At 43.0% G+C, this 13085-nt stretch overlaps 1 protein-coding gene across 19 annotated transcripts in view; it reads left to right on the plus strand.

The window, feature by feature from the left end:
* LOC123517573 (calcium-dependent secretion activator-like) overlaps positions 1-13085 on the plus strand; it is a 1686808-nt gene that overhangs the window by 247768 nt on the left and 1425955 nt on the right. For all 19 annotated transcript variants that reach the window (XM_045277817.1, XM_045277814.1, XM_045277824.1 and 16 more), the window contains one exon: positions 7799-7974. In XM_045277817.1, the coding sequence (XP_045133752.1) occupies positions 7799-7974 (176 nt within the window). The remainder of the gene's footprint in view (positions 1-7798; positions 7975-13085) is intronic.

Raw genomic sequence — 13085 nt, forward strand, 5'->3', positions numbered from 1 at the left:
TACAATAGAACAGCACAGGTTTGGTTTCAAGGTGCAGTCTCCTCTGAGGAAGTTTTTGAGCTTGGAACACCACAGGGTGGAGGTCTTAGTCCAATGCTTTTCAATGTTTTAATGGACAAAATTGCGTGCTGTTCCTTTCCACAGAGCACCCAGGTCCTCATCTATGCTGATGACATACTCCTCCAATGCCCCACACCCAGGATTCTCCAGGTTGCTTTGTCACAACTGGCAGCGCTGTGTCCAAATGGGACTAGTGAATTAATGAATGTAAAACAAAATTTCAAGCTAAAGGGAAGGTCTCTTGGCTGCCCACTGTAAATAACATCCCCATCCCTAGAGTTCATATACACAAGTACCTGGGTGTTCAGATGAGTTTTAGGAAGTCTCTTCAAGCCGTCCACTATGTTCGAGACCTCTGTCTGCCACGGCTAGCACCACTTCGGCTGCTAGCCAACAGGGGCCTGGGGGCGGGCATTCCAGTCCTAAGAATGTTCTATATATCTCTCATACGGTCCCTTATTGATTATGCCGCCCCTGTTTTAATACAGTTTAGTGCCACTCAACTCCGTCCCCTGGAGCTTGTACAGAATGAAGCCATGTGGATAATCTTTGGATGCCCCAGGACTGCACGGATTGAAGTCCTCAGAGCTGAACTGCACCTGCCGAGTATTATGTGTAGGGTACAGGAAATTACTTGTTGCACAATTAGTTAGATGCTATGCACGGGCTCTGACTCTCTAAAGGGATCACTGACCCCCCTGTATCATGATCCTCGCACTCCTACAACACCATACCTCAGGAAGATCTTGAGAGTACTGACAAGTGTAGGTGTAGTCGAGGCTTGTATTAACGTTGTTATGTCACCGCTGCAACCCGCCTGGAACCCTCACCGTGTCAGTGTTGATATTCACTCACTGCATCAGCCCAAGAGGGACTGGCTCCCTCATGTGCTGCAAGACATGTTCATGATTAAATTGTCCAAGTACCCACACGTTTAGGCTATTCATGTTTATTGTGATGGGTCAGTCAATGGCAGCAGGTCTGGATGTGGGCTGGTCATCCGTGACTACATCTCTGCCAGTCTCTACACTGACACTGAGGTTTCCAGGCGGCTCCCTGCACCCATGTCTTCCACTAGAGCAGAACTGTATGCTGTTCTGGAGGTGCTCCACATTGTGGCACCTCTCCATAAGAATGTATATTTCTTTATTGACAGTCAGGCTGCATTGTACGCCCTTCAATCCACCTCCCCCATGTACTGTGACCTAGTTAATAAGTGTCTTGATCTCATCCTTGAAGGTGCTGGTGCCACGGTCCATTTCATCTGGATACCCTCTCATGTGGGTATCCCACTAAATGAAAAAGCAGACCACCTTGCACAGTGTGCCCTACAAGATGACACAGTGAACCCTGGCACTGAGTACATTCTGGGTTATGTTAAGAGTAGCATTAAGGACTTTGTACAAAGTAGCATTAGTGATCAGTTGGAGCTTTGTTGCCATAGGGGCAGTAGCACTAGTCTTCACTATGCACATGTCTCCCAGAGCTGTGCTTACACCTACGGGAGACATACTGCATCACATGACAGGGTGGCAATGAGGCTCAGATTAGGCTACAAATACTTTTGGAAAGTCAGTGCTTCTCCTGGTGTGTGCTGTGTGCTGTGTGCTGCACCAAGGGGACACACTCTGCATCTCTATATCATGGAATGTCATCTCATTGCTAAATTTAGGCCACAAGGTCAGCATGACTTGTACAGCGTCATTGACCATCTCCTAGACTCTGCCACCCTCAAGGAAATACTCAGGGAATATCCTCAGTTTGCTCCCAGACTGTGGGATGTCTTAGGCAATAAGGTGTGCAATATGTGTATTTATTTATTGAAATACTTGTATTCTTGCTGTGTATACTGTCCAGAGTTATTTTTGTGATACTTTAACCTTAAGTCCTTGCCCAGGGGGTGGGTGGTAAGGCCCATCCTCCTCCTTTGTTGTAATTATTTATTAATTCAACAATAAATGTATCAATCAATCAATCAATAGTTGTTTGTTTACATTTCTCTGTGAGACGCTCCAAGGCAGAACTTCCAAGAAGCAAATGGCCAAGATGAGCTGCTCAATCTGTCGTTTATGAGTGGACAAAGCTGTCTGAAGTTTCTCATAAAGACATTTAAAGGCCAAAAATAGCAATGAAAAAATAGCAGCAGGCTGGGGTTTGACAGGGCAGCCATGTTTGTTTACAGTTGACAAATGCGACAAAGAAAGTTGACGGAAAAGTACTAGTGTGACGCCGCCTTTACTGTTGGGTGTACATCCCACCACCCCTTGTACTGTACCTTGTACTGCTTATTTTTTGTTCCAGATTATACATTTAATGTACTTTCATTCATTGTTTTCTTACCCATTTGGGTTATGTACATGTTTTTTTTTTTTTTTTTTTTTTTTTTTTTTTAAGGGGTTGGGAGAGAAAATTCCGTGTATCTGGGTATTTGGTGTATCCGCCAGGGCCTTGGCTGCTATAATCTGGATACGCAGGCGATTACTGTATGTACATCTGACTTATACGAATTCCCTACCTCCAAAAAAATTAAACTCAGACTTTAGGGAGATGCAGGATTTATATATTTAATTTCGGAGGATTTAAGATTTTGGGATTACTATTGTATCTCCAAAATCTTCAGACCCTATATTACCAGATGGTATAGTTTATTTTTTTATAATTAAATACCCTTCCCATCAGAAAGCCATTTTTAAATGTCTTGTGTGGTAATGTCATAGCCTGACTCCTGCCCTACACAGTACGTGGCCAGTAGTCAAGTAGGGAGGTGTGTCATTTAGCTCTCTAATTTTTGCTTGACAGGTATAAGTTGACGAGAATTAGAATGAGAAACATCAAGAAGAGAAGACAACTAGAAACAAACAAACAAATGTATTGTTGGGAGACAGCTGGACTTTCAATTCTGGCCTCCCCTCTCCCCTCCATCATTAGTGTTATCTCCCCCTCCAAGACCCTGCCTCACCCCATGCCTCACTGCCAGGCTTCTCCACCATCTCTTTATATCATAAGACTGTTATGATCTTTTTAAACACTTTTACTTTTCTTACTGCCTTCATCATCACAACTTTACATCACATAGATCTCACAATAACACTATTATAAAAGATTATGTTGACAGAGGTAGAAAGCTGTACCAGGCAAGCAATAAATACTTCACTATCATTATCTCACTTCAACACACTAATAATGACTCAGATAATGTCCAGTTCAGCAGTGAAACAGCAGATTGCCATGACGCTGCTGATGACACCTTCCCAACCCTCACATTTTCTAGAGAAGCAGGTATCTAATATGTTATCATTCTGTCATTCTCCAGGAAGTCATTATTGTATACACAATCATTTGATATGCTTTCATTTGGGTTATGTACATGTTTTTCTCAATTTATAAGGGGTTGGGAGAGGAAATTCCGCGTATCCGGATATTTCGCGTATCCGCCAGAGCCTTGGCTGCTATAATCCAGATACGCGGGCGATTACTGTACTTGCAACGAGCACTACGTTCTATGCATGAGGTGAAGATGAAAAGCCCAAATATCAACAAAGACATGGAACATTCTTTCTCTGTTGGCAGTGTGGTACTAGTGAAAGATTCACCCACACACTATCACCACAAGCTCCTCCCATGCTATAATAGAACTCATCCATAGCTACCCATAAGGTGTGGCTCCTCTTGGGTGCGACGTTGCCACTGCTATACCAGTACCTTCTTCAAAGAAAACGGAGTGATGATCGTTCTCTACCTATTTTAATGCATGACTTCACTAAAAGAAGTCAGAAGAGACCGAAATACCTATGCAGCTATATACTAGTACATTAAATGCAATAAAGATTCTGGTTATATACATGAAAATGAGACAAGTAATTTACATGTTTGTCAAATAAGTGCACATACGAGTAGAAACACAGAGTAATATATTGAATGGTTGAAAGAAACACAGATGATCGAAGTAGCTTTTTAATTATTTCATTAACTGTCCAAAGCTGAAATTATTCTTGAACATCATTAATGAGGAGACTTATTTTCCACACCACCTTTGAGGTAAAAGTCTTAGGTGCATTTTTTTTTTTATAGAGGTGTCCCCTGGAGGCTTAATCCTCTTATTGACTGTTAGCAGGATATGCATATGCAGAGTCACTATCCTCGTCTGAAGTGTCTGCTGTATTGATCACAAACGAGTCTAGAACATGATCAACTGTCCCATCAAGTTTTGTATCCTATTCTCGCAGCTCGTCGATGTGTTTCACTGCATTCATCCAGTTTGCTGGTGTAACTTCCTCCATGGACTGTTTTACAAGGAGCTTCAGATCTGCCATCTTGTAGTTATTTTTCTCTGCTATGTTCCTCTTCACCTGGGCCCAAATCAGCTCAATAGGGTTGTACTGGCAATGGTACAGTGGTAACCGCACAACCCTGTGTCCAACATCCTTGGCGATGGTGTCAATCACAGATTTCTTGCCAGTGTTGTATTTCTTTGTAAGATTGTAAAATTGGTTTTTATATAATTCATCTCCTGGTTGTTCTCCTTTCTTGATGAGCCATTCCTTGATGTAATTTTTCAGCCATGAATTTGTTGGCATTTTTTCAAGCTGCACAGAATGGTAGGAGGCATTGTCCATCACAATGACAGACTTAGGAGGAATGTTAGGCAGCAGCTGTTTCTTGAATGTCTCACACATCTTGTTTGGGCGGGAACAAATCTTCTTCACTGTTGCTTCAGATATTCTGGCTGCATCAGCTGTTCTCTTCCTTGCTTGAGTTAAAGGTAAGAGTGTTGCCCGATTTGCTTTCTCTTGCAAGAAATATCTATTAAGGCGGAATATGAATTCCTTGGTCTGGCTGCGCAAGACAGTGTATGACGGGGAAGCGTCAGGGGGTCCTTCCATGGTGGTGACCAGAGGAGTGAAGCGACACGTGCGTGGCGACCTGACTCACCCCCCCCTAACCACCCCAGAAATTTCCACCTAGGTCGTGAGTGGTAACGTCGCCTGACCTGATATGACACATCACCGTCCATGTATATGAACTAGCTTAATTTATTTTCGTATATGACAATTATTTATATCATCTACCACTTAATTAAGGTTTCTGAATGTTCTGAGAACGTTTTTGTTGATAATGCTATGATTACAGGACAGTGAGTAGTTTGTTTTTATTGGAGATTTGGCATTGTCTCACGGCAGACATGGCCAACGCCCTATGGGTAGGTACGGATGAGTTTTAGTATAGCCATTCCAGATAACCTATGATACAGGGCTAGGGTTATAAACTGTACACTTTTCATTCCAAATTATTCCATATGCCAGCCAGCCAGCAACAAGGTACATATCAAGTGGACCATGCCACCCTTCAGCATGGCAAGAGTTGGTAACCCTATGTCACTCCTTCACACAACATGAACCTGACATAATCACCACGGAAGCTCAAGCTACAAATCAAAAGGTGACCATACCATGGTATAGCAGCCTTCCCCTCCATGACCCCGCCTGGCATAAAGGGTGAAGGCTCCTCAAAGATTGGGTGATTGGTTGACAAGCAAAGATGAACAACCTACATGACCCTATCAGTGACTCCCGGGGAGGGCAGAAGGTGCTGCACATCTCGCTCCAACTCTCTTTGCTTCCTGATGAAGAAGATGGAGAACACATGGATGGCCTACCCTATCCCCCACCTCCTCTAACATCAAGTTTGCTTGGGCATTGTTGGGAAGAACCATCTTTTCCACACGCCATCATCACAAGTTCTTCTACTACGTGTGAGACACTGTGGCCTGTGGCCCAGGGAGAGCAGTCATACATCTACATTTAGAGAACAGACTCCCACCCAAATCACCACCTCAGCAAGCAGGTCAATTCCTTAACTATGGGCTGTGACTGGGTCTTTGTGCTATCGGAATGGCATTGGAGGACGCAGTGGCAGTGAAGCCAAGGACAGGACCACAGCTGGAAGACAAACACAGCCAGTGCATGTGCAGTACATCACCCTTGGAGGCCCAAGGGGTATATAAGGAGTGAGACCAGTCAGCTTCTACCAGACTTGAGCGAGCTCTCTCTTTCTATCTGGTTTCTCCTCTCTCTTCTCTCCCTGGCACGATGCTGCCCCAGTCCCCAGGTCTTTCTCTTCTCTGCCTGGTGTGACGCTGCCCAAGTCCCTGGCCCCCTCTGTTTCTCTCTCCGTGGTGTAACTCACCCAGTTTCCAGGGTCTGCAACTCTCTTTACTCTGGTGCTGTGCTGCATAGCCCCCAGGTTCTTTCTTGTCTCCCAGGAGTTTATGAGTCACCAGCCAAGCATGTCTGCCCACTATCACCTTGCACACCTCACCAGCAGTCGCTGTCTCAGGTGCCTGCCCCCATCCCATCCCTCATGCCGCCAGTAACAGCGAGGAGCCTCACCAAGACGCAGGATTCAGCCACGCCCCATACCATGCTGCACAGCATCCTACCTTATCCTCCTCCCACCAACTGCAGGACAAGGGCCACCCGGAGCCCCTACTACTACTCTGTCACCCTGACGTGGAGCCCTGTGCTGACCAGAGCAGGCAAACCACTCACATCCGGCCTGTCGCTACCGAGCATCATCGAAGCAGGCCAGCTGTAAAACTCCAGGCACTGTCGCCCGGCCTCTACGACCCTGACCCAGAGCCCAGCGCCACCCACGCTAGAGAACCCGCCCACACCTAACCGATTGCTCCCCAACATTACCGAGACAGGGATTCTCCTAGGTGTCTACCGCCTATTGAGTTAGACTAATCATTTGTATATAGTAAATAAAAGGAAGAAAGGATTACTCTGTTTTCCTGGCTGTCGAGGGAAGAACCACTTAGCCTCTTAACAATTGTCATCATAATTTATAACAGTAACAGAGGAAAAGTAGAGGTTATGAGATTAGCAGTAGTACTAATAGTAGTAGCAGTAGCAGCAGTAGTAGTAGCAGCAGAAGCAGTAATTGCAACAGCAAGAAAAACTCATTTTAATAACATAGATGAAATGTCTCAGGACAGAAAAAAAACAGCAGACAAATGCCTACGAAGTTAAACACAATGACAAAAGCAGAGATCCTTCTGTGGCCAGGGCCAGTTGCCAATCTGGGCAAAAGTGCTGGTGGCCAGGGTGATCTGTAGTAGCCACGGGTCGCTACTGAGGGCGTCAGTGCCCTGGGTCAGCACCAGCCGCAGTCTCCTCTGAACTGTGTCCTCCATATCATGTAGCATCACTTTGGTCATGCGGCAGGCACAAGACTGGCCTCGTTTTTTTTTTTTTTTTTTTTTTTTGTAAGGCCTATAGTGCCTGTAGGCACACTTGAAGAGTGTATGGGAAGCGCTGTTCAGCTTCTGCCCATTAGTGGTGCAGGCAATTTTGTTTATAGTGGTGCCCATATTAGGGCCCATATCACCACCCAAGCTCATCTTGGGTGTAACCACCTAGAACCTGGGTATCATGGTGATATGTAGGTAACTTTAAACCACTCGACAAATGGCAAAGTGTTTTAAGGCTGTACGTGGTGGGATTCGAACCTACAAGAGGACGTCCGCCCGATCCCACGTTCACCACCTTATCCACTACGCCACCACCTCAGAGCCTTTAGCATGGTCCTCATGGTGGTGTTTTATAGTATCTCAAGCTACCCTGCTGGTACAGAGAGAGAGAGAGAGAGAGAGATGAATAGTTAATACTGTAATTCGTAGATGAAGGAAGTAGATTAATAAGCCTTATTATAGACGTTTTCTTTGTCTTTTCCACAGAGCTTTCTGAAAGGAGAGCTGCAAATAGCAGCAGATGAAGCCTTCATCAATGCTGTGCAGAGTTATTATGAGATCTTCCTCAAGAACGAGCGCCTCGCTTCCATGGTGACTTCTGGTGCCTGCTCACAGCATGATCTGAGGGAGGTGTTCAAACATAACGTGGAAAAAAGAGTCAGGTGAGTGTCATTATCATAAGGGAGGTTGTGTGTACCAGGGACGGTTGATATTTACTATTGGTCCTTGTCAGTAGCTCGTGACACAACTGCATGTTGTGGGACTTGTAGATATTTACCCTGGGAACCACATTACTTGATGATATTATATGAAGGCCACGATTGGTCCCTCAACCAGAATATCTCATAGAATGGCTCCCTTGCTGATTTGGTAGCTTCTTGGTTGATGCAGATAAAAAAATAGACAGTGTTAACATATTATTACAGAAAATGCCAATTGAAATATTCCATCTTCATATCAATGGCTTATTCTTTTTAATGAATTCCAAAAGTAGTAGTAGAAAGAGTGTTTGCTGCTTTAGGTTTTTTGGTTAATGCTTACTATTAGTCCTTGTCAGTAGTGCATGGCATGATTGTATGTTGTGGTAGTATGCTCTCTGTACTTCATGTCTATGAATTTTTTTTGTGTGCTTGGCTATTACTGATTCATATTGATGTTTTTTTAAATCAATACAGCATGCCAAAAACAGAGTTAGATTAAATTTAACCCCTTCAATACGGTGACGCCTATGTAGGCGTCATGAAGCCCCAATAGCATATACGGTGACGCTTACGTAGGCGTCATATTTCTTTTCTGAGCTTTCTTCAGTTCAGTTGTTCCGTACAATGTGTTGGATACCAACTACACACGCCGTATGCTGCCCTTAAAATCCTAGTGTTCCTCCCACCATCCTTGTCTCCACCAATCACTAAAGATAAGCTACATGCGTCCCGCCTTGTGTCTAAAATTACCCAATGGCATAGACTGTTCCCATCTCTCTCTCTCTCTCTCTCTCTCTCTCTCTCTCTCTCTCTCTCTCTCTCTCTCTCTCTCTCTCTCTCTCTCTCTCTCTCTCTCCTCTCTCTCCCTCTCCCCATCTCCCTTCCCTCCCTCCTCCTCTCCCTCTCGAAAGATAAGTTACATGCATCCCGCCTTGTAACATTCGTGAAAACACACACACACACACACACACACACACACACACACACACACACACACACACACACACACACACACACACAGCTGAACTTTGTTTACATCTGCGCAACATGGCGGCCGTGAACTCGAAAGATGAATCAGACTTCACAGGATTTCAAGGAATAATGGAGAAGAGCGTTTATGTGAAGAAAATTCTGGAGTTGGAAGGTAAAATTGAAAAACTGTTTGAAAAGTATGGGGGCCTGGAAACGAGTTATGACAATGTAATGAAAGAGTGCGCTGAAATGAAGACAGAAAATGCAGTACTGAAAGAGGAAGTTAAGTTAATTAAAGTGAATTGCGACAAATGTGGAGAATCTTTAGGAAAAGTGATGGAGAAGCAGGCTGAATGGAAAAAAGTCAGGAAGTGGAAAGAAAGGAGGTAAATTACAAAGTTGCAAGTCTGGAAAAGGAAATCAAAGAGTCTGGGGAGAAAACTTTGGGCCTTGCTGAAATTATAGATCAACAGATCATAGAAGAGAAGATTGCTGAGAAAGTGGTGAAGGTTATTAAGTCAAATGAGACATTGGTGAGGGAAACTGTAGACAAAAAGAGATGTGTGGTGATATTTGGTGTGGAGGAGGATAAGACACCAAGTAAAATGGAGAGAGAAAAACATAAAAAAGGTGATAAATAATATCATTAATGTGGTGCAGGAGGAGGAAAAGACCTAGTACAAGAAATAGAGGACTTCCATAGAATTGGAAAGTTCACAGGAGAAGGTATGAGGCCAATAAGAATCAAACTTAAGTCACAAAAGGATGTAGATGAATTGGTGGAGAAGTCATGGAGGCTAGCCCAGCAGGAAACAACAAGGAAGATTTGGTTGAGAAGAGATCTCGGTGAAAAGGAAAGAGAAATGTTAAATGAGTTGAGAAAGGAGGCTTTGAAAAAAATGAAGAGAGGACAGAAGAGGAGAAGAAAGAGTTTTTCTGGAGAATCTTGGATATGAGACTGAGGAAGTGGTTCATAACCCAGAAAAGTACAGTAAGAAAGGACTAAAGAAACTTACGTATGAGCGGAATGTAATGTATTCCAACATAAATGGAGTGATATCGGGATTTTAGAACTCAACGATTACTTGAGGGACAAGAACCCAGATATTGTGGGTCTTACTGAAACAAAACTGAGAGAGGGAGAAGACCTGATGATGGTTGGAGAAGGAAATATAATGTTTGGAAAAGAAATAGAGTAGGTAAGATGGGAGGAGGAGTGATGTTGCTGGTTAAAAAGATATAAAGGTGGATCAAGTGAAAGAAGGTATGGGAAAGGCAGAAGTGCTAAAGATCAGAGCAGAAACTAATGAAGGAAAAAGAGGCACTACATAGTGGTGTACATACCACCTAAGACAAATGCATGGTCAGTACAGGAATATGAAGAAATGATAAGAGATACAGGAACATGTCTGGAAGAAATGTTGGGTGGCTGTGAACGAACTATAATGATGGGAGATTTTAATTGTAAAGAGGTGTGTTGGGAGGACTGGTCAATGGAAGGATCAGAGACAACATGGGGAAATACACTATTGACACTGGCAATGGAAAATGTGTTAACTCAGTGGGTCAAAGAAGATACTAGGTTTGGAGGAGAGGGAGCATCGTCAAGACTGGACTTGGTCTTTAGTACAGAGCCAATGGTCATTGAGGAGATGAGGGTGGAGTGCCCTTTAGCAAAGAGTGATCATGCAGTTTTGGAGTTCAAGGTGATAGATGAAGAGAAATCTAGAAGAAATGAAGAATATAAAGTGGGAAGATGGAATTATGCCAAGACAGATTTTGGAAACCTAAAGAAATTCTTTCAAGAGACAAATTGGATGAAATTCAAGAGTGCTAAGGAGCAAATGAAAAGTGGAAGGAATTTATAAAAATATACAAAGAAGGTGAGAAAAATTTGTACCAATAAGACAACATAGAGAAGTTGGAAAGCAGGACTGGTTTAACGATAGATGTGAAAAGGCTAGAACAAGAAAAGAGGATGCATGGAAGAGGTGGAGAAGGAAAAGACGGATTAAGCAGTGGGAAAGTTACAAAAGAGCAAGAAATGAATATGTGTTGATTAGAAGAGAAGAAAGAAAGAAACAAGAAAAGGATATAATTGATAAATGTAAAGACCAACCAAGGCTTTTTACAGACATGTGAACAACAACATCAAAAATAGAGAAAGTATTGAAAGTTTAGAAGTAAATGGAGTATGCAGTGAGGATCCCAGGAAATGGCAGAGGCTATGAATGGATGCTTTCGGAAGGTATTCACAAAGGAGACTGCTTTTGACAAACCACTGGTAATGGAACAGAAAGGGATTATGAAGGAGTTTCAAGTAACTGTGGAGGAGATCAAGAATATGATGGGGAGTTTAGAAGTGAGAAAAGCTGTGGGACCTGATGGGGTATCAGGATGGATTTTAAGAGAATGCAGGGAGCAACTGGCAGAAAAAGTTTGTGAAGTAATTGATGCCTCATTAAGGGAAGGTGTAGTGCCCCAAGACTGGAAAAGAGCTAACATTGTCCCAATTTATAAATCAGGTAACAAGAGAGACCCATTGAACTATAGACCAGTGTCACTTACAAGTGTGGTAGCTAAGATGTGTGAGAGGGTGGTGAAGAATAGATGGACAGACTTCTTGGAGAAAATGACATACTTTGTGAGTGTCAATTTGGTTTTAGAAAAGGGCGTTCATGCACGACAAACCTGATATGTTACTATTCGAGGGTGATAGATGTAATACAGGAAAGAGATGGTTGGGCTGATGGAATATATCTGGATTTAAAAAAGGCCTTTGATAAGGTACCACACCGGAGACTGATCTGGAAACTTGAAATGGTAGGAGGAGTGCATGGCAGTTTACTAAAATGGATGGAAGACTTTTGGTAGGAAGAGAAATGAGAACAATAATTAAGGACAGACCATCAGAATGGGGCTTGGTGGAGAGTGGAGTTCCACAGGGATCAGTGTTGGCACCAGTAATGTTTGCGGTCTACATAAATGACATGGTGGATGGGGTGTCCAGTTATGTGAGCCTATTTGCAGACGATGCAAAATTGTTAAGAAAAGTGAGATGTGACAAAGATTGCGAACTACTCCAGGAAGACTTGGACAGAATATGGAAATGGAGCTGTACATGGCAAATGGAGTTCAACACGACAAAATGCAAGAAATTAGAGTTTGGCAAGAGTGAAAGAAGAATCAGGAGTATGTACAAGATAGGAAATGAAGACATAAAACCAGTCATGAAGAAAAGACCTTGGGGTGACAATTACCAATGACCTATCGCCAGAGAGACATATAAACAAAATAATTGGAGAAGTATTGAACTTATTGAGGAACATAAGAGTGGCGTTCGTATATTTAGATGAAGAAATGATGAAGAAAATAATTACTGCAATGATAAGACCAAGGCTTGAATATGCAACAATACAGTGGGCTCCGAACTTAAAGAAACACATAAGGAAACTAGAGAAAGTACAGAGGGCTGCAACAAAAATGGTGCCTGACTTAAGAGATTTGACTTATGAAGACAGACTGAACAGAATGCAACTTCCGACCCTGGAAAACAGAAGAGAAAGGGGAGACCTGATAGCAATATACAGAGTGATGATTGGCATGGAAAAAATGGATAGGGAAGATCTGTGTATGTGGAATGAAAGAATGTCGAGAGGGCATGGGAAAAACTAAAATGGCCACTTATAGGAGAGATGTGAAAAAATATAGCTTCCCTCATAGAAGGGTGGAAGCATGGAATAGTTTAGACGTGGAAGTGGTCAACGCAAGGAATATTCATGATTTTAAGAAAAAGCTGGACATTAGTAGATATGGAGACGGGACAGTACGAGCATAGCTCTTCTCCCGTATGTTACAATTAGGTAAATACAATTAGGTAAATACACACAAATACAAAAAACAAATTTTCTAATCTCTCTCTCTCTCTCTCTCTCTCTCTCTCTCTCTCTCTCTCTCTCTCTCTCTCTCTCTCTCTCCTTCCTTCTCCTTCCCTCCTCCCTTATTCCTCTCAAAAGATAAGCTACATGCATCCCGCTTGTGTCTAAAATATTAGCAAATGTCTCTCTCTCTCTCTCTCTCTCTCTCTCTCTCTCTCTCTC

The sequence above is a fragment of the Portunus trituberculatus genome, chromosome 42 (assembly GCF_017591435.1).
Source record: "Portunus trituberculatus isolate SZX2019 chromosome 42, ASM1759143v1, whole genome shotgun sequence".
NCBI lineage: Eukaryota > Metazoa > Arthropoda > Malacostraca > Decapoda > Portunidae > Portunus > Portunus trituberculatus.